Source organism: Etheostoma spectabile, chromosome 15, assembly GCF_008692095.1.
Source record: "Etheostoma spectabile isolate EspeVRDwgs_2016 chromosome 15, UIUC_Espe_1.0, whole genome shotgun sequence".
Classification (NCBI taxonomy): domain Eukaryota; kingdom Metazoa; phylum Chordata; class Actinopteri; order Perciformes; family Percidae; genus Etheostoma; species Etheostoma spectabile.
In genome coordinates, this window is record NC_045747.1 from 13,269,662 (window position 1) to 13,292,343 (window position 22,682).

The window sequence follows — 22,682 nt, forward strand, 5'->3', positions numbered from 1 at the left end:
ATACAGTACGATGCGATTTGCATGAAACCAAAGCACTAACAAAATTATTTTAATGTTGTTGGTTGCTTTGTTTATCCCTGAATAACTTAACACTGCAGGCGTTGTTTTTGTTGGCATATGCTGTGGATTCTTTGGGACACAAGTGCAAAGGTAAAAATACAGTGTTTGAATTCAAAATCTGCACGCAAAAACTACAGTATCACCTATCGTTGTGAGTATCCTTGTATGCATTTGTGTTACCCTGTACACAGGAAACTAGCGTGGCTGTAATTTATGCATGGCTTTCAGTGGTAAGGCAGTGAATCATTTGGAGGCTCACTAGAGTGAGTCACTGTGGACAAACAAAACAGCCAATGCATTGTAAATGAGAGGAGACTGCTCAGATTTAACTTTAACTTGCATTTAACCGCTGTAGGATCTTGCACCAGTGCCACACTGTGAGCAGGTGGAGATCAGGTCAGATGTTCTCAGTCTCTACCATGCGGAATTTGCAATAAAGGTCAGGGACTGGGGAATAATAACAATGCACAGTTTTTCTTTAAGAGAGCCTTTGCCTTGCTAGATATTCTGCAGAGCTGTATTTTTCATATTCATTTCATGGAACATTTGATTTGGAACCTCTTTCCTCCCAGGAGCTTTGAGAGTGTTCTTTTCTTCAACGTTCCTCTGCCGCTGCTCTTTTGTTGCCATGAAGGTGATTTTGTAATGGCAGCTTTGACACTATGTTGCAGTGTCCTCCACCAGAGCATTTATTTATCCTCTTTATCTGCACTTGAAAAGCGGACCAAATCTTTTCCTTGATTATTACATCAATAGCAGATAATTTGTTAGCTTTGTGTGAACCAAGGAAAATTGCAATTAAAACATGGTTCTTATGCACCAAAATTGCCCTTCATTTGTGTTTTAAATGCTATCTTTTCTCTACTTTTAAATAAAACTGGGGACATTTTTGAGTGTGTACAGTATGGATTAGGGCTGCACAATGAGGAAAACATGTGATAATAACGTAGTTGAATATCGCAATTACGATATTCCTTACAATAAATAAACAGACATTGAGGCGTATTAAATTTTGCGGCTTTCAGTATTCTGCTAAAACACAACACGTTGTTCATTGATTCAAAATAAATGAAAGAAAATCATCATCAACATTCTGTTATTAAAAAATAATTACCTTTACATTTTAAAGTGCATTTTTTTACTGATTAAAAAATCTCTTATTGTCTTTAGCCATATATTGCAGCCTTTCGCGATATGTTGCTGCCTTTTGTGATATGATTATTGCGCCAGTTAATAATGCAATGACAATGAAAGAACAATATATTGTGCAGCCCTAGTACGGATACAGTGGTGCAGTTAGCTGGACTGACATTCAGTAGCAAGGTCCGCCCTCAGTTGTTGTGATATTGCCAATAAAATCTTCATGCTAACTGCCTCTTAACAAAATACAAATGTATTCGATACATAAACCACATAGAAAAACAGCTTGCTGTATTATGCATTCGTTTATCACATTTGGTAAAGAGTGGGATTAAGAAGGCAGAAAGAGTGAATTGGCAATGAAGACATACCAGCTTCCGCATTTACACTTAATGTATGGAATACAATCGCAAAAATGCTGAACTATGAGCTATAGATTCACATATAATCTCACCCTCTAGGCCAATCTAAATACATGTGAAAAATGCGCCAGATTACACCATAAATGCTCCAATGTACTGATTCTTCTGATCGGTTTATCAGCATACAGCACAGTGTTTACTGTTGGAGGGGATTCCGAGCAGTTGAAAGAATATTTCTCCACTAGCATTCTGTTATCATTTATTATTTGTTCCATTGCAATTCTAATGTAACATGAAGCATGCAGTTATTAACTACTTGTGTCAATGTGTGTTAGGGTTGTTTGGAAATGTAAAAAGTGGAAACCACAGGGATTTGTTATTGGTTTGTACAGTGATGAGCAGTGTCACCTCACTGCAAGAAGATCCTGGGATTAAACCCTAATTAGGTGGATGGGTAAAACCCAAAACAAACACACACACACCCCAGCTCAGTACTTATGGGAATCATATACACTCATACTGATTACAGCACCTGGAGGCATTGGCCTCATAACTGGTGCTGGTCCCCAGTCAATATCAATATTATTTAGGGCCAAACAATAGGTTTATTATATTTCAGTTCAAACACTGCTCAACTTTGTGTATGATGAGGAAAACCACACCAATGTGATACACTTAACTCAGAAAAAGGTCAAAAGACAGCGGGTATGGCCTTTAGGTCCACAATGGCAGGTGGGATTTTCAACTTGAAGTATATTCTCTCTGCCACAAACTGTCACTTTTATTCTATTCTAACAGTGATTATCCCTGTTGTGAAGAGCCGTGTCCACTAACACAACAAAGCACCTTCTGACCCCCTGTGTCCCCCTCACAAGACAACTCCTTTTGGCCTTTGTCAGAGGCAGAACTGGTGAACTAAAAGAAAAGAATAGTTCACTACACATATCAATATCTCTGGGTGGATTCATAATCTAAATACAATTTAGTGCTCATTACAAGATAATTGTGACTACTAAGCTAAAATATTTCTGATGTTGCCCAACAGCAGTCTAACTACTTAAACAAATAATGTTCTTTCTCAACATTTTTTTCATGTCAGTAGCCATACATTGACCCATTAACAATTCAAATGCTGTTGAAGGCTGTAGCGTAGTGTGTGATTTAGTGATGGTATAGAGTAAGGTTGGGCTCTGAATAAATCTACTGAAAGAACTATAATCACTACACTTTAAAGCAAAACTATAACTTTTGAAAGATAGCACATTTATCCTTTTACAAATTAAAAGTTGAACGCATCACAGGGGTTTGTTTTATTTTTTTTCACAAGTATTTTTTAGTGTTTTAGAGAAGGTACAATATACAGTGCAACATTACAATGTCAATTATAACAAGACACCTTTCTATTAACTCCATCCAACCCACAACAAACCCTTGGCTGAGGACAGATAAAGAAACAAAAGGGAAAATAATAATAATGATAATAATAATAATAATAATAATAATAATAATAATAATAATTATTATTATAATAATTATAATAATTATAATAATTATAATAATTATAATAATTATAATAATTATAATAATTATAATAATGAAAATAAAACCTTTTTTATTGATGCACCTGGGAGATTTGGCCTCAGCAGATTAGAGAGCAAGAGCTGTTGTTCCCATTTTTACAACCATGGCGTGTCTCCCTTTGCAAACGATCTTAATTTAATTTAGGATGATACAGTAATCACACCTTAGGCTCCTTTCTGTTGTTTGTTTCTAAATCAGTGCACAAACGTATTTCAATTTATGCATAAAGGTTTTCAGAGGAAAATCCTTAACACATAGCAAACACATCCAAAGTGTCATTTCATGTAGTGATGTATAATTGATGTAATGCAGCTTCTTAACATTGTTGCGTCTGCTGTCCTCAGGTTAATGGTGTAAAAACAGGGACCTGCTTTTCCCAACCTGTCAAATGGTAATTGGCCAATGGTTTCCTTAAATTGCAGTCTGCCACAGGGACTGCAAACACCTCTTAAAATGTGTACAAAAGAATTGGTGGGGCATAAACTTGGAAGGCATGCATGCATGAATTCTAGGCTTTGAATGCAAAATTTAATTACCAACACATGCAGTAGAAGTACATTTATTATCCTGATAAAATGTATTTCATAACAACTATGTGTTCTTGTCTTTTGCAGGTTACTCCTCCGTGCACATAAAGAAGAAAGGAAGACAGTGGCAGAAACAATAAGATGAGACCATTTAATGATGGTAACCTCGAAGAAGAAAAGCACAAGCCAACCTGAGACGGTGAAATCTCTTTTAAGCATTAACACAACTTCAAATGCGGGCAAACCTCATGGAAAAAAACTGAGTGTAAGGGCGGATTCTCAAAAAATGTTTTGATTGGTACATGGGGACAATACCATCCATCAATGAGAAGGAGACAAATAACAGCATTGTTTCTGACCCGGAGAACAGTTGAACAACCAGCTGATCTTCAAGGATTGTCTCAGCTGCACTGAAAACACAGCAGTGTCCCCCCCCTCTCATTTTTTTGGTCCTGCACATGACTCTCAGAAAAGCACCAATGGCCTGCAGCTCAGGCATGGTGATGAGTGCCTTGTTTTGGTCTGTAGCCATTGTATATTTGACTCATATTGGCAGAGTCAGTGGAGACTGCTGGTTAATTGAGGGGGAAAAGGGCTTTGTATGGCTTGCAATTTGTAGCCAAAACCAACCACCTTATGAGGCCATCCCACAGCATATCAACAGCACCATTGTGGACCTTCGTCTGAATGAAAACAAAATCAAAAGTATCCATTATTCTGCCCTCAGTCGCTTTGCCAACTTGACCTACCTGAACCTTACAAAGAATGAAATCTCCTACATAGAGGATGGGGCCTTTTCTGCTCAGTTTAACTTGCAAGTCCTTCAAATGGGCTTCAACAAGTTGCGAAATCTGACAGAGGGGATCCTCAGAGGTTTAGGAAAGCTGCAGTACCTCTACCTCCAGGCAAACCTGATTGAGACTGTGACACCCAATGCCTTTTGGGAATGCCCCAACATTGAGAACATTGACCTCTCCATGAACCGAATCCAGCAGTTAGACGGGTCTACGTTTACAAGTTTGACTAAACTAACCACCTGCGAACTGTACACCAACCCTTTCAACTGCTCTTGTGAATTATTTGGTTTTGTCAAATGGCTCTCAGTTTTCCCAAACAGGACAAATGAGCGGATGGTCTGCGACTCCCCACCTGGCGTCTCTAGTTACAGTTTATTGAGCCAGAATCCAAACAATCCAACATATCGAAATGCGCTTCACATACTCACCTCTGTGTGTACTGATGACTACGTGACTCCATTTATTCCTATGCCCATTGAGCCCACAACACCTGCGCCAGACTCCACACTCTGTGGGCTGGAAGATTGTCCCTCAGGCACAGAACCAGAAGACATTACCATCAGTACAACCTACAATGATGTAGAAGTAAACCCTCTGATGAAACTGAAGCAAGTATCAAACACAGGTGCCATCATCACGGTTCAGATTCCTCACCCCTACAAGAAGATGTACATCCTGGTTCTGTACAACAACAGTTTTTTCACAGATATTCAAAACCTGAAAGACATAAAGGAGGACATTGAACTAAAAAGCCTTAAACCCCACACAAACTACACATACTGTGTCGCTTCAATACGTAATTCTCTTAGACACAACCACACTTGTCTGACACTCACTACTGGCCCTTGGAATGGAAAGGATAGAGTTGTAAACAATGCAACTGCTACTCACTACATTATGACAATCTTGGGCTGCCTCTTTAGCATGGTAATTTTTCTGGGTGTGGTCTACTATTGCTTGCGAAGAAAGCGTCAGCAAGATGAAAAGCACAAAAAAGCAGGTAGCCTGAAGAAAAATATTATAGAACTCAAATATGGACAAGAACTGGAGGGAGCGACTATTTCTCGAATGTCGCAGAAGCAGCTGTTGGCCGGGGAGAGCATGGCACGTATGCCGTATTTACCATCTGCAACTGAAAGGGAGCAGTACAAATTTCAAGAGATAAGTGATACTCCTAAAATGATGAAAGGAAATTACATGGAGGTGCGAAGCATGGACCACCATGAACGCAGGGAGTGTGACATGGGAATGGCTGGGAATAGCCAGGGGTCAGTGGCAGAGATTTCCACCATTGCAAAAGAAGTGGATAAGGTCAATCAGATAATTAACAATTGTATAGACGCTCTAAAGTCAGAATCCACCTCTTTTCAAGGGAAATCTGGAGCAGTCTCCACTGCAGAGCCCCAGCTTGTACTAATATCAGAACACCCACAGAGTCAATCTGGCCTTCTTTCCCCAGTGTATACGGACAGCTATCACCACTCTCTGCAGAGGCATCGGACCTCTGATGTCTCGCCAAAGAGGCCCAGCACTGCCACAGGAGGGCCTATGCGAAGTCCCAGGCCTTATCGCTCTGAATCCAAGTACATAGAGAAAACCTCCCCAACAGGAGAGACCATGCTCACTGTAACACCCACTGCCGCCATCCTGAGGGCAGAGGCAGAGAAGATCCGTCATTATGACCACCGGCACTCATATCCTGATGCTCAGATAGAGGAGCTTGAAAGACCTGACAGCCACAAGTCCTCCATGCTGGAGCCTCTTACTCACTCCCGCGCCAGAGACTTAGCATATTCCCAGCTGTCATCTCAGTATCACAATCTAAGCTACTCCTCCAGTCCCGAATACTACTGCAAACCTTCACACAGCATCTGGGAGCGATTCAAACTCCACCGAAAACGGCACAAAGATGAGGAATACATGGCTGCGGGCCATGCACTGCGTAAGAAAGTCCAGTTTGCAAAGGATGAGGACCTGCATGATATTTTAGATTACTGGAAAGGTGTATCATCCCAACAGAAGTCATAACATATTTAGGGGTTTTAAAATGGACCACACATTGCAGAAAAGACACAAGAACCTCATCTGACAATTGAATCAATGGAAACTTCCATATTATAATCAACTACTCACTCACATTCTCTTTTAACTGTGAGGAAAATAGGGTAAAGAGTCTTTAAATTTGTAATATTATGTAAAGCATTCATCGGGAAAACTTATCTATTAAAGAGAAAATATATTGCAAATTAATAATATATATGTTACAATGGATTATTAAAGTTTTTGGGTATCGCATGGCCAAGTCCTGTGACAGTGGATTTGCTGTTGTGTAATATGAAACTATTATATGAAGATATGTCTACTGAAACCTCAATATTCTTTTGAGGAACTATCTGGACTCTTCATTCAAAAAGAACCTTTTCTTTTTTCCCTGCATATATTTCATTAAACAAAAACTATGTACAGATATGGGTATCTACATTTGCAATGTTTGCTGTGTAAATTGTAAATGGATAAGTATTAGTGGTCGAATCAGGTTCATCAAATGAAGCGCTGTTCATTTAGAGTTAACTTGTTGCTGAAGAACAGCCACTTTTAATCCTGTCAGAACATTTGTCATTTTAACCGTCACCGCCTGTTTTTTTAATTCTTTTTTTTAAGCTTTTACATGCATTTAAAAGATAAAGACTATTCAGTTTTAATGTCCCTTTTCTCCACACAAAACAGTATTCACTGCATGGAATGTGATAGACTTCATGTACACAAGATGCAGTATATTACATGCTAAAATGAAAGTCTCAATCATCAGTTTTATGAACCATCATTTGTATCTTTAGTACCAAAGTAGAAAAGCTGAATTGTTTACAATATTCCTGCACGGTCTGGGAATCGTACGAACATACAGTAGTAGGTCCATGTTGACTTTCTTTCCATTTTTTAATTGTATCAGTTACTGAGTGAAAACACTGGGAAACAATAATATCCACATACTGGATATGGTATTGAAAGCCTACTCACTAACATTTTAAGGCAAGGCAGCTGTACTTTGTCACCTGTTTAGGTAGAGACAGCTGTTGTTTCCTGCAGGAGAGCCCGATGGATGAATGTAACAGATACATATCCTGATCTGTCTATGGCAGCTTTCATGTAAGGAAATATTTATTTGATGCTATTAACGACTGTTTCTTTCCTTTGCTTCAATATTTCTTCCAGTGTATTATATTGCATAATGTCTGATCCGATAAATGCAGGAAAGTAGTTTGGGCCTTGTTGCTTGCGGAGAGGTTTCATTTTATTTTTAACTGCTAGGCTGTTAAATCTTTTTGTGTATTATTAAGCTACGTACCAGACGATAATCAACGTGCTAGAGTAAAATTTAAGAATGTGAAACTGAATCCTCTGACTTACTGGCTGTGAATTTGTATATCATGACATCTTTTGAGTAAATATTAACGCTTTGTCTTTGTAAGATGTTTTTACAACTCATTCCAGACAGGCTCATAATGATTCATTGCATATTCATGAATGAGCAATACATAATGTATTTTAACTTTCCCACTCATTCGAAGAATTGTGATGATGTAACTTTAAATGGATGTGTGTGTTTTAAAAAGCAAAGAACAGCTATTTAAGGGTTAGGCAGTTATGCCTCACATAGGAACGTTTGGACTTTGCGTGGAAATAAATATTAAACATTCCGATATACATAAATAAAAAGCAGAACAGACATACTCTGTGTTGAGATGAGCATCAGAGTCTGCAATCTGATAGCAGGGCTGACCTGAGGGAACGGATTTGTCTGGTGACATGGTTTTTTCATCAACTCTTATTTGCCATTAGTCATTCAGTATGTAAGAATAACTGCAGGCATTAGTTAACCCATTTGTATTTTTCTGTGTCATAATTCTGCGTCCATTTCGTAAGTGTGTCATGACGCTGATATTATTCATTGATGTGAAATGAAGCATTCATGAGCCTGATGTGAATGTGTTATGTAAGCACCTTATGAAGTGTTAACTTGGTTGTCTGACTTAATATTTCAACCGCCTTAAGATTTTGGGATATGTGTATAAGTGTAAATTTCCTTTTGTTTCATTTCAATGTTGAAACTGTTGACAAGTCTCCATTTGTTGTTATTTTTTATAAAAGCATTTCAGTATCTTCTGAGAGCTGTCAGGTTTCTAGTTCATTTAGCTATTTAGCAACATGTTTTTATACTGCACATTGTAGCACTTCTGTGTCTAAAAAGAGTGTTGATAAAACCTTTAGAAAGATCAACAGTTGTTCAAGTGCATCAAAACAAACAAGAGCACAAAATATGTTTTTTTTTATTTCTTAATACTATGTTATCAACTTTCAGACAAAGTACTGTGAAATAAAGTTAAGGGTGCACATATAGTATACACCAGCATCTTTATTATGACTTCTGGCCAGAATCACTTTAAGGCTGCTTTAACAGCCATTGAGCACTGGATTTGTGTATGTAACACACTCTCCATCGCGGCTGCCAGAAATAGTGTGCTGCCATTCTAGTCAGTGTGGAGCTCTGTGATATGAATGTTTCGCCTACCACTTTCATCATTCATAAACACCATGTTTGAACAATAGTTAGGGTAGGTCCGAAGGATGATGTTCGACGAAGATTGTGTTGTCACAACAAACATCATGATTCCACACCAAGTGCCATGAGTGATTCTCATTCAAAGAACGTCACAATTGATAAGATGACAGATATTTTTTTAGTCTTAATGGAGGATATGTGGTACAATGGTGGAGACAACGGATACAGCTCCTGTAGCGGGTTTTGTGCCCGTATGATTTCTGTTTCAGTTTGGATGACAGCCCGCGTCCGCAGTCAGAGTGACAGAATACACTGATAGGCCTATTACAGTCATGCAGCAAGAGCGGACTGGGAGCAAGAGGCCTGAATATGAATTAATTCATATACATTTTGAATTTAAAAGACATTATCCTCCTCACTCAACAACAATGTCAGAGTCCATCATGATGTCTCACTGTGGACCTCGTCATATGCCAATTCAATAGACATCGCCCGACCTTATAGTTAATAGTCATAACCAGCTGCTGTGCTGCAGCAAAGTCTGACAAAATAAACAAAAGTGCAGGCTAATGACAACAGCTGTGCTGTGTGATCAGCTATATTGCCATTTAAAATGAGTGATGACAGAGAAAGTTAGACCTGCCAGACGTGTCCAGACCCGCCGTGCCATTTTTTTCATCAATGTACAAATGTATACAGCAAGGTGCTCAATAATCTAAATCAAATCATCTACGCTACAGAACAAACCTTTGACTTCAGAAGAAACCTGTTTTTAAGTAATAAGAACCCATTTTCCTCAGCATATTTTAGGACTATAACTTTACAAGTGGATTTTTTTCCACCATCCACTTGTGATTTTGTAGTTTATCAGTTCAATTTGATTTATTTACAGTATCAAATCATGAAATCAGTTACAGTGGTGTGAAAAAGTGTTTGCCCCCTTCCTCATTTCCTGTTCCTTTGCATGTTTGTCACACTTAAGTGTTTCGGAACATCACCCATTTAAACAATAGTCAAGGCAACACAAGTAACACACAATGAAATTGTAAATGAAGGTGTTTATTATAAAGGTGAAAAAATCACCAACCATCATGGCCCGGTGTGAAAAAGTGATGCCCCCTAAACCTAATAACTGGTTGGGCCACCCTTACAGCAACACTGCAACCAACACGCGTTTGCGATAACGTGCAATGAGGCTTTTACACGCGTCCTGGAGGAATTTTGCCCCACTCATCTTTGCAGAATTGTCCTAATTCAGTTACAGAGGGGTTTTCGAGCATGAACGGCCTTTTTAAGGTCTAACCACAACACCACAATAGGATTCAGGTCAGGACTTTGGCTAGGCCACTCCAAGTCTTCATTTTGTTTTTCTCAGCCATTCGGTGGTGACATTGCTGGTGTTTTTAGGACATTGTCCTGCTGCAGAACCCATTTCGTTTCAGCTTGTACACAAACAGATGTGCGGACATTCTCCTCAGAATCTCTTGGTAGACAGCAGATTCATAGTTCCTTTTATCACGGCAAGTCTTCCAGGTCCTGAAGCAGCAAAACAGCCCCAACCATCACACTACCACCACCATATTTTACTGTTGGTATAATGTTCTTTTATGAAATGCAGTGTTCCTTCTACGCCAGATATACTTGGACACACACCTTCCAGAGTCCACTTTTGTCCATCGGTCCACAGAATGTGTCCCAAAATTCTGGGAATCATCAAGATGTGTTGTGGAGTAATTGAGACGAGCTTTGATGTTCTTTTTGCTCAGCAGTGGTTTTCTCCTTATAACTCTGCAGCATTTTTGCCCAGTCTTTTCCTGATGGTGGAGGCATGAACGCTGACCTTATGAGGCAGTGAGCCTGCAGTTCTTTGGACGTTGTTGTGGGGTCTTTTGTGACCTCTTGGATGAGTCGTCGCTGCGTTCTTGGGGTAATTTTGGGCGGCCGCCACTCTGGAAGGTTCACCACTGTTCCATGTCTTCGCCATTTGGGGATAATGGCTCTCACTGTGGTTCGCGGATTCCCAAAGCTTGGAAATGGCTTTATAACCCTTTCCAGACTGATAGATCTCAATTACTTTCTTCTCAATTGTTCCTGAATTTCTTTGGGTCTCGGCATGATTGTAGCTTTTAAGATCTTCTGGTGGACCTTACTGTGTCAAGCAGCTCCTATTTAAGTGATGCCTTGATTGTGAACAGGTGTGGCAATAATCAGGCCTGGTGGGGCTAGAGAAATTGAACTCAGGGGTGGACAACCACAGTTATAGTAGTTTTAACAAGGGGGCATCACTTTTTCACACAGGGCCATGATGGTTTTGGATTTTTTTTCACCTTTAATAATAAACACCTTCATTACAATTGCATTTTGTGTTTACTTGTGTTGTCCTTGACTATGTTTTAAATTGGTTTGATGTTCCGAAACACTTAATGTGACAAACATGCAAAGGAACAGGAAATGAGGAAGGGGGCAAACACTTTTTCACACCACTGTATCTTGAGACACTTTACAGGTAGAGTAGATCTAGACCACACTCTAATATACAAAGACCCAATAATTCAAGTAATTCCCCCAAGAGCAAGCATTAGTGTGACAGTGGAGAGGAAAAACTCCCTTTTAGGAAGAAACCTCAGACAGACCAAAGCCCTTGGTAGGCGGTGTCTGACGGTGCAGGTTGGGGGTATGATGAACAGTGGCAATAACAGTTACAATGAAGATTATCATGACGTCGCATGTGCTATCATGGGCCTGGAGTGCACTAAAGATACATTTTATTGCAATTCAGGTAAGTTGGTGATGGTGCACCAATATACCCCTTGACAAAAATCACATCATCTCCTTTCATGTACACTATGCCTGCCAGTCTCATTTGAGATAAACTCTTCAACCAGCAGACACGTTTGCATGTTCACACCATGTCACATGTTTTAACGTGATTGGGATATGATGACTGTACTAAACAAGATGAAGCGCTTATCCTTACAAAAAAATACCTTGTATTTTCTAAACCCAGTCATTTTTTTTATTCCAGTAGAATTGGCCAAACAGACAACATGGTGCAGTTTTGTGGTGACATTTCTATTGGGAAAATCTTTGACAGTATATTTTTTCAGGTATTGAAAATATTAAATGTAGATGTCATCCTCTGAAAATCTAAGTGTCTTTCCTCGCCATTTCACACCCATCATGCAGGGAGAAAAGGAGCCGAAAAACATTTTTCTCCACTCAGAGTAGCCTTAAAAGATCATTAGACAATGTAGCAACATGTTGCAAGAGCTCTGCCATTGTCATGAATGCACAGTCAACTATGACAGAAGGTAAAAGGCTTCTTTTGAAGGTTTTTTCGCAATGTTCAGGCCCATTCACAGAGTCAAAATCACAATACTGAATATTCTATGAGTTATCTCGTCCATTTATGCTTTCAAGAAGCATATGAGCAATAAATCTCTGCAAGGGTTGCTGATTATTAGGAGACTCAAGTAAACAAGCCAAGGTACATGTCTAGACTGCATTCAAAATCACAGGAGCAGATCAAAGCTGTATTTTTTCATGTTGTTTGAAGGTCCAACTGTCTCACTTAGTTCACTTACATTTTTTGTCCTCAGTCCTCAGTCCACAGCCAAACAACAACAGTTCAGTACCTAAAGCTAAAAGGAGTATATTCTTTCTAAATATGCAATAGAATTTAACAACAAGGCAATAACCATATTGTTTTACTTTGCTTGACTCAGTTCTGCTATCAATAGCATTTAGTGGGCTGCGTTTTCTGACTTTTATAGCAATTTGCTTGTTTGGCTTGCCATGAGGGAAATGAAGGGGAGAAACTGTGGAAGGAGTGGACTTGGAACAGAGGTTAGAATTGAGGCGGAAATTACAGACACAACTCGTAACTCCTCACATGATCTTTGTATAGCAGAAGTAGAGCAGAATTGACTTCTAGGAGTGGAAGGTTTTACAGCTCTAACTTAGAATTTCCCATGTTTATTGTTGTTTGCCAGTTTATGATGATGATTTTTTGTTTGACCTATGTCCCATCCGCTAACATGAAGGGGGCGAGATTAAAGACCTAAACTGCAACCAACCACCAGGGGGCTATCTACATGTTTGGCTTCACTTTTACAGTCATGCATCGACCCCTGGCATGAATCATGAAAGATGAATTTAAGGAGGGAGCCCTATTATGAAGTTTGAAATCCTCTGACCACGCCAACGCCAATAACGATGAAACAAGAATTGAGCATAATTTGCTGAATGGCAGCTTAATAGGATTCATAAATGTTCGAAAAACCCTATTCCCAAATAACCAAGTATTTATTTTGCATAGGGAATGATGAATGTCAGAACTGGTGAGGGATTTCCGACTCCAACATGTCACAGTTGAGAAAACAGGGTGCAGCATACTGATCACAAAACTGGGGCTTTACCCAAGGGTTTATGTAGATCTTGAACTAACAAATATTTTGGGGGACATAGCATAAAAGCTAGAAAATAATGACAAGAAAGATCCGCCTGATCCCCGAAGACATTTTTTTATGTTGTTTCTGGGTTTCTTCCCTTGAAAAGTGACATTGTGAAAAGACAAAATATTATGTCCATAGTCAAAGTGGAATACAAGCCACAAATACTGATTTTATTTCTTGACATTCTTCAAAAAAAATTCTATGTAAGAAATATTGCCCACCCTGCTTGTCATCCCTTCCACAAAGTTTTGCGATGGACACCCTCTATCCCTGAATATGGCACACACAAAGCATTAATCAGCTGTCAGCAGAGCATGACTATAGCTCAGAGTTTAAAGTATTTTGGAAGAGGAAACACCAAAAAGTTCTCTGCTCTTGTCAAATTCAATGTCTAACTAGACAGGGGTGACCAGCTGTGAAGACAAGAAGATCTACAGTTGGGCAATAAAATGAGAGCTGCACAGAGATCAAAACTCAAATAGCAGGTGTAATTAACAGATCAAACTCGTACAAAGCTGTTTTAGAGGGTGATAAAACAAGTTAATAACATTTCCAGTACGAGCAGTGACCAAAACCCCCCTTGCAAATGAAATTCCAAAAGATATTTGAATATAAAATATGACAATCAATGTGGTTGCTTTGTATTCAGCAGTAACATTGTTACATGTAGCTAACTGTGTGAAGTGCTTCCTGTTGTGTGCTTATGTCCCAAGAAAGAGCATTATGAATGAACCTTTCATGTTTTTACCAAGGCGTGTTGAGGCCTGTGATCTATAAGCACCTTCATGTTGATGTGCTGAAACTCCTCACTCTTGTTAAAAGGAGATTTATGCTGATGGATGATTTCGACGAGCTGGAAAGACCCGGGACCAGCTCATTAATACACCGCACAGCAGCTCGAGACGAGAGCTCCAGTGATCGCCAAGCAGAGCAAGTGAATGATCCTTCAAATGAGTGCTGTGCAGAGGCAGGTCACAGGGACCACCAGCCAATCCTACTGGCAGGGATGAGAAGAGGAACTGCTGAGCACATTACATGTTGGAGCAGGAGCAATCCAACAGCTCATTAGGATATGAAAGTCAGAGCAAATCAAAGCATCTTCACACACTAGAAAATATAAGACGTGTGCCCACACGGGTCATATGGCTTTTGTTCCCGGAACTTTTGCTTCTGGCGATAATGAACCTGCCTGCCTCATCCCCACAAGTATGGTCTTCTTTTTGTTCCTCTTCCTCCAAACACAGACTTCTCTGATCACATCGGAGTACAAACGATAGAAGGCTGAGCAAAAAAAAAAATCAATAGTTTCATTCTTGAGAAAGATAAAAAAGCTTTTAGGCTTTAATTATGTCTTCCTCGAAGCTTTATGAATTTGCTTACCACTCTATTCAGGGATGAGGACTCCCTTGAACACATTTCCAATAGGCTTATATCACTTCGTTTTCATTTAAAGGACTATGTCAATTATTTTCCTGTGTTAAAACATTGGGAATCTACTTGGAACAAAAGAAATTTATTTTTCTTTTGCTTTGATTATAAACAATGTGGAATTTATTAGGAGCTCATTGAATACAATCAAAATTTAAAAAGTGAATAAAGCCAGTGAGAAACATTTGACTTAAAACTCAAAGCTTACTTGCACAAGTCAGTGTAAATATTGTGTTTGTCTTGGTCTGTGTAAAATATTGAGTAAATAACATTTTTGGCCCATTACAGTAGGAAAATTGCAGGTGTAAACAATACCATAAATGAGGACTGCATTAAGCTAAGCCTCAGCGTCCTGATATTGTGCATGCTGGCTCACTGTAACACCATGATGGCTTACTAGGAAACTCAAATAGAACAGATGCCATCTTTAACGTTATCAGGAACCCCTCTGTTTTTCCTGCTATGACAAGTCAAATTGTGCTGCTGTGAAAAAGGCCTTAATGAAAAATAAAAAAAATAATGATTTCCAGTATGAAGGAAATTACAATAAACAGCTTATGATCTGAGAACCATATACAACCCATTTGTCTTTATTAGAGGTCTCTCACATGTGCTAAAAGTAGTACTATGCAGCAGAGTATGAATGTCTGCATGACGTATGCATCAAATATTTCAATGTAACCTAATAAGGGGACATTTCAGATTTCACTGAGGAATTACATGATTTTGTTTTGAGGGCTGTGTATGCTGAAACGTTAAGATGCATTATCATTTGGAGAATGAATTCTCTGTGTTGAGTGAAATTATGTCCTGCTGCTGTGCTGTCAGTGTGTCACTACAAGATCCTGACACTGAGATTTCTTTCTGTCACACTCTGTTGGTGCTTTTGTCTCAACTGGGAATTCACTATAGCTATGTCCTCCGTGTGATGTCTTTTAATCTCAAAACGCAATCACAAAGGCTGTTCTTTTTCCTAGGGAACGTGTTTCTGATTGCTGAGGCTCTTGTTATTTTCTGGATGAGGCTCTGATGCAAACTACAGTCCTCTAATCTGTCCAGCAATCAAAGTCTCTGGAAGCTGTAACTGATTGCCTTGACATGGACATTATTTCAGAAGATGCCTAAGAAATGTCACTGTCAATAAAAGGCACTTTGGCCCAACCACCATCAATGTACTGTAGGTCCACCAGCATCTCATTTCATAAAGAATATATATATACACTACCGTTCAAAAGTTTGGGGTCACATTGAAATGTCCTTATTTTTGAAGGAAAAGCACTGTACTTTTCAATGAAGATAACTTTAAACTAGTCTGAACTTTGAAGAAATACACTCTATACATTGCTAATGTGGTAAATGACTATTCTAGCTGCAAATGTCTGGTTTTTGGTGCAATATCTACATAGGTGTATAGAGGCCCATTTCCAGCAACTATCGCTCCAGTGTTCTAATGGTACAATGTGTTTGCTCATTGGCTCAGAAGGCTAATTGATGATTAGAAAACCCTTGTGCAATCATGTTCACACATCTGAAAACAGTTTAGGTCGTTACAGAAGCTACAAAACTGACCTTCCTTTGAGCAGATTGAGTTTCTGAAGCATCACATTTGTGGTCAATAAACGCTCAAAATGGCCAGAAAAAGAGAACTTTCATCTGAAACTCGACAGTCTATTCTTGTCCTTAGAATAAGGCCATTCCTGCAAGACATTGCTAAAATTGAAGATTTCCTACACGTGTGTACTACTCCCTTCAGAGGACAGCACAAACAGGCTCTACCAGAGTAGGAAAAAGTGGGAGGCCGCGTTGCACAACTGAGCAAGAAGATAAGTACATTAGAGTCTCTAGTTTGAGAAACAGACGCCCTCAAAGGTCCCCAACTGGCATCTTCATTAAATAGTACCCGCAAACACCCAGTGTCAACACCTACAGTGAAGAGGCGGCTGCGGGATTCTGGCTTCAGGGCAGACTGGCAAAGAAAAAGCCATATCTGAGACTGGCCAATAAAAGAAAAAGATTAAAGATGGGCAAAGAACACAGACATTGGACAGAGGAAGACTGGAAAAAAGTGTTGTGGACGGATGATCCAAGTTTGAGGTGTTTGGATCACAAAGACGTTTGTGAGACACAGAACAAATGAAAAGATGCTGGAAGAATGCCTGACGCCATCTGTTGCATGGTGGAGTAATTGATGGTCTGGGTTGCTTTGGTGCTGGAAGGTGGGAGATTTGTACAGGGTAAAGGGATTCTGAATAAGGAAGCTATCACTCCATTTTGCAACGCCAGCCATACCCAGTGGACAGCGCCAATTTCATCCTACAACAGGACAATGACCCTAAACACACCTCCAAATGTGCAAGAACTATTTAGCAGAAGCAAGCAGCTGGTATTCTATCGGTAATGGAGTGGCCAGCGCAGTCACCAGATCTGAACCCCATTGAGCTGTTGTGGGAGCAGCTTGACCGTATGGTACGCAAGAAGTGCCCATCCAACCAATCCCACTTGTGGGAGCTGCTTCTGGAAGCGTGGGGTGCAATTTCTCCAGATTACCTCAACAAATTAACAGCTAGATTGCCAAAGGTCTGCAATGCTGTAATTGCTGCAAATGGAGGATTCTTTGACGAAAGCAAAGTTTGATGTAAAAAAAATCTTATTTCAAATACAAATCATTATTTCTAACCTTGTCAATGTCTTGACTCTATTTTGTATTCATTTCACAACGTATGGTGGTGAATAAGTGTGACTTTTCAGGAAAACACAAAATTGTTTGGGTCACCCCAAACTTTTGAACGGTAGTGGTATATATATGTATATAAATAAATACACACACACAACACAAATTGATTTTCATTGTACTTGCATGAAGATAAAAAACACACTAGTCGCCAATTAAAGAAAGTTGTTGGTTGTGGTAATAACAAGTCAACCTTTATCTGTAGGCGTTATTAGTTGTAGTGAATAATGTTTTTTTTAGAATGATCAACTCTGAAAGTTGCAGCCTTTGACATGTGAAATGACTTTGTGACGCACAAGAGAATGTAATTAGTCATAGGCTTCATGATTTTGAAAAGTTTAGATTGCAATCCATTAAGAAGTGGCCTTTCCCATATGCTAAAAACATTTTAAGAATTCTCGGAATAGTACTTGACGCTTTGGTGCATTATTTTCTCTCTTTAGTGAAAAACAATTCTCTATTATCCCAATTCTATTGCCTGTTTAATCACACAGAAAAGGAAGGAAGCACCATGATTTCCATTAGCAGGAGCTCTCACGCTGCTTCATATTCTTCACAAACTCTAACTACTCCTGTTTATCCTTCTTTCTTTCTGAACGTATGAATCTGAGCATTCATCAGAGTGCGATGGCAACAAGAACTGAGACATTACAAAGTGAAGAAGCTGATGAACATGAATGGAACATCTGCACAGAATCAAAATGAACATGTACTTCTCACATGCAACGGTTTGAATGTATTCGTTTTCCATGCCCACAGATCAAGTGGGAGTTAGAGTCTATCCTAGCAGGCACTGGGCGAAAGACATTTGTACACATTAGACAAGTTCCCAGTCTCTCAAAGCCAGTCAATTACTGACAGAAAAAGGCATTTGGAAAATTAGTTAAAGAGGGAAGACCATGCAAACTACACTCATACTGAGGCCGTATATGCTCACCTGTGAACTCAGCAAATACTCAACTGATCCTACAGTTAAGACATTGCACTTTTACACACATTCACACATTTGCCTTTTAGGACTCAAGATTGTGTCACTGCTTTGTCACTGCAACAGAAACTAGTTTTGAAGGGTGAATTGTGAAAAAACAAGTGATAATTACAAATGAACCTTCTCTCCTCCTTCTACTAAGCAACAACTCTCTTGCTGCATAGAGAATGAGAAGCATCAGACCAGGGAATGGTGTGTTAGTATGCATTGTGACTGAAATGAAGCTTTGTTCTTCATTGTACACCCTTGGCATGCACAGAAGTCTGAATTCTACGGAAATAGCTCTTGCAGGTGGCCGTGCATAAATTCATTACCTCTAGAAAAAGTGTTAACAGAGCTCCCGACATTTGTGTTGTACAAAGAAAAGGAGCTCTAGGTTTCTATCAGACAAAAGGGTTCAAAATAAATTATGCTGATGTCGAATCAAAGCAGGAAAATGAATGGATTATCTGATTCACCTAGTTATTGACTGATAGTGGGACAAAAATCAAGTTTTACAGTATGATAATTAGTTTTATTGTGTCTGTGTATGTTCTCAGCACGTCTGCATGTTTTTTTTCCTGTGGGTGCTCTGGTTACCTCCCACAGTTCAAAGACATGCAGGTCAGGGGAAGGAAACTTTAAATTGCCTGTAGGTGTGTACTAGCCATTAAAAAGACTGGTGACCTCTCCAGCCGTGTACCTTGCCTCTCACCCAATGCATGCTGGGATAGACTCCAGCCCCCGTCTACCCCAAGTAAAACGAGTCGGTACGATGGGGAGCCATCTGAAATATCTGAAATGCAAATCCTTTTACAATTATTTGTTCTTTCATCATACAAGAATCTTGCAGAACCTATTAACATCTAAATAGTTATGTTTTCCAAAGTTGAAAATGAGTACTAATAGCACAACCACCACATTATAATTGTATATCTAAAAACATTACCAGTTCAAAATGAGTATGGTAGTAGTTGAATGAACAGGTTCATGTTTGAGGAATAAGTTTTAAAAGCCTCAAAAGGGAATTTATGTATAAATAATGCATTTTTGGAAAACCTTTTAAATTACGTACTCTCCAATCTTATTTTTTTTAAGATTGTTTTTTGGGCATTTATAGGCTTTTATTGACAGGACAGCTGAAAAAATGAAAGAGAGAGAGGGGAAAAGGGCCGCAGGTCTGAGTGAAAACCCGGCCCGCTGTGTCGAGGAGTAAACCTCTATATGTGGGCGCCCACTCGATTAACTGAGCTATCTGGGCACACTATCCAATCTTTGGATGTAAAAAACCTTGTGGATCCAGAAAGTAACTCATTCACTCATTCATTCAATCAATCAATAATTCATCCAGTTTAGCTATCCGCCCCCTGTGGCAGTTGTCAAAGTCTGCAAATGACAACAAACCAGGATGATCCTCTGTCAACCTCTGCAGCTCTGTAACTCTCTCTCTATAACCCTATGTATATTTTTGTTTAGGAACATTCTCCGCCATTTACCGAAAATAGCAATAAATATTGTAGTTATTGAACTGCATTAAAGGGTTGGGGTTATCTGGTTCTTTTATAACAAGTTGAAGGTACAAGCCTGTGTACATAAACAGTTCCAGGGAGAAGTTGACTACAAATCCCAATTTCTATTTTTTTTAAATATCATTGTACTTTCTGTAATGTTGGGGTGAGGGTGTCAACCTTTTATTTATTCAGGGAAGGTTCACAGAAAGGAAGTCTCTCTTTCGCAGGAACACCCTGATCCCATTCACACAGTTACACATTCATACCTCAAAGGTTTTGCACCTCAGGGCCACTGTGCAATATGTACTAGCATAGCAATTCCAGTTACAATACAGCCAGTGAAGCAAAATGTACTTTCTAGACATTTTTAGACAGTAACTAATGGCATTATTATGGCTCTATTCCATTTAGATATTCTAGCTCCAATTTGCTGGTATTGTGCATGCAGGCTCAAGGGCATAGAAGACTGGGACACCTTAATGTAACAGAGCCATCATTAATATTGTCAATTACACCTGTGGTTTTCCTGCTGGTGGTATTTGAGAAAAGGTTGGTTGTGACAAAAATATTAAACAAGTTCAGTTAATGACAAACATTTCTCCTTTCAGCAGTTATAACACGTAAATAAGAAAGCGAGAATAACAATCTAAACACTAAAACCTTTCAATGTCACTGTTGCCAGGATAGCGCAGGCTGTGATTAAGACAATTAGATCCACTTGCCCGGGAGGGATTGGATAGCAGAGTGGTTAGGGCGCACACTTTGGGCCATTTGCTGAGTTTCATTCCCCTACTCTCTTTCGCCACATTTCCTGTCTATCTCCTCCATCACTATCAAAAGAAAGGTAAAGATATTCCACAAAAAACATCCACCAAAACAGCCTATATACAGTGTTTATCTGAACAGAAGACTACTGTTGATGAAAGAGGGTTTTTCATTGGAGAAGCCTATCATATGTGTTGGTCCAGTCTGTGTGAATGATATCTGTGTGTGGAAGTGACTGGGTCACGTACCCAGCTGTAGTGGGATATATTCACTGAAAGCATGCAGATATTACTGTATTGTGTGAAGTAGTGCAGACAGTATAGTGTATCTGACTCTACAGATTGATCTTAATTGACCTATTGCTCAGACCAAGCTAGACAGAGCAGAGAGAGGTCAGGGGAGAGCTGCAGAATGGATGACTTTTTTTTTTATTTTGGCCTTTAAAGAAAGACGTTATTTGCTAGGACATTCATGATCCACACTGGATGTCTCCTATTTTTTTTTTTTGTAATCCAATGACGTTTGGATATTCATACTCCAGCATTACCTTTACAATCAGGATGACTCATAAACTAATGGGCAGATTCCAATTAAGTTTCATAGGCACATTAATGTAGTGCTGAAAGGATTACACAATTGATTAGTCAACAGGACAATTTTGATAATCGATTAATCATTTATGTAATTTATGCAAAACAGATACTGATTCCAGCCAACTGTGAGGCTTTGCCGACATTTTTTTTTATCCTATGTGTTACGACGTGACATTTATTTGGAGAGAGAGACAGAGGAAAAGAGAGAGAGAGAGAGAGCGAGAGGGAGAGAGAAAGAGAGAGAGACATACATTGCCTTGATAATATTGCTCTTGCTGTGTTTCTTATTGCAGAGCTGATAGATGTGCAGATTGTTTAAAACTACTTGTGCAGCCACGTGTTGATATTCAGGTTGTGTTTGTTAACAACATGTAATCGCCAGCAAACAGACAGACAGATTAAAGGTGTATTACACTGTTTGCTCCATTATGGACATGTGTGCTGTAATAGATGTGGCTTGCTCTCAGTTTATGTTACTGAGCAATATGTTACATCTAAGTTCATTATTACAGAGAAACAAATGTAAATGTTGTTTCTTGTATGCTGGGGGCTTGTAAATAATATTCATAGTAAGTTAGATGCTTATTAATGTGCATTATTATTTGCTTTTATTTCAGAACCACATCCAACTTTACATGTAACGTCAAATACAACTTCATAGCTAACTTCATATTTGAGTTGTAAATACATCTTCCTGGATCTCAAAGTCAGACATCTCTGGTTCAAGTTGTTACCGGACCCCCTACAGCGGGCCAGTGTTTCAGTAGCCAGTTTACAGTCGTTTTTACAAGCCTATTGCCTGTATTTTTGTAATATAATAAACACTGTTAAACTATTTCAGCTCTTGTAGGCCTATCAGTGATTATTTTACCTTAAGGCTTATTTGACTTAATAATGAAAAAAAATCCCAGTTGAAGAGCTAATGAGCTGGTTAAGATAATGGTTTGACTTATAAATCAAAGTAAAGTTTGATCTGGTGGGGTTTGCTTTGCTGCAGTAAAGGAATTAAGAAACAGCAACCACATCAGAATGACGTTTTAAGCGTAAATATTCATTTATACAGTACAAATGAACATTGCCCTTTCTATATTTTTCACTCATAACGAGGCTCACAAACAGCTGACATATGCTTAATACTAAAGCAAATGAAGAGCAGAGGATAAATTGTCAAGAATCATTAGAGTCAAAGCCACTCTGCTTTCCCC

At 39.1% G+C, this 22,682-nt stretch overlaps 1 protein-coding gene across 1 annotated transcript in view; it reads left to right on the plus strand.

The window, feature by feature from the left end:
* Nucleotides 1–8,867, plus strand: part of elfn1a (extracellular leucine-rich repeat and fibronectin type III domain containing 1a) — a 66,331-nt gene extending 57,464 nt beyond the window's left edge. The window contains exon 3 of the mRNA XM_032537816.1: nucleotides 3,758–8,867. Coding sequence (XP_032393707.1) covers nucleotides 4,129–6,495 — 2,367 coding nt within the window. The 5' untranslated portion in view covers nucleotides 3,758–4,128 and the 3' untranslated portion in view covers nucleotides 6,496–8,867. The remainder of the gene's footprint in view (nucleotides 1–3,757) is intronic.
* Nucleotides 8,868–22,682: the final 13,815 nt, after the last annotated feature.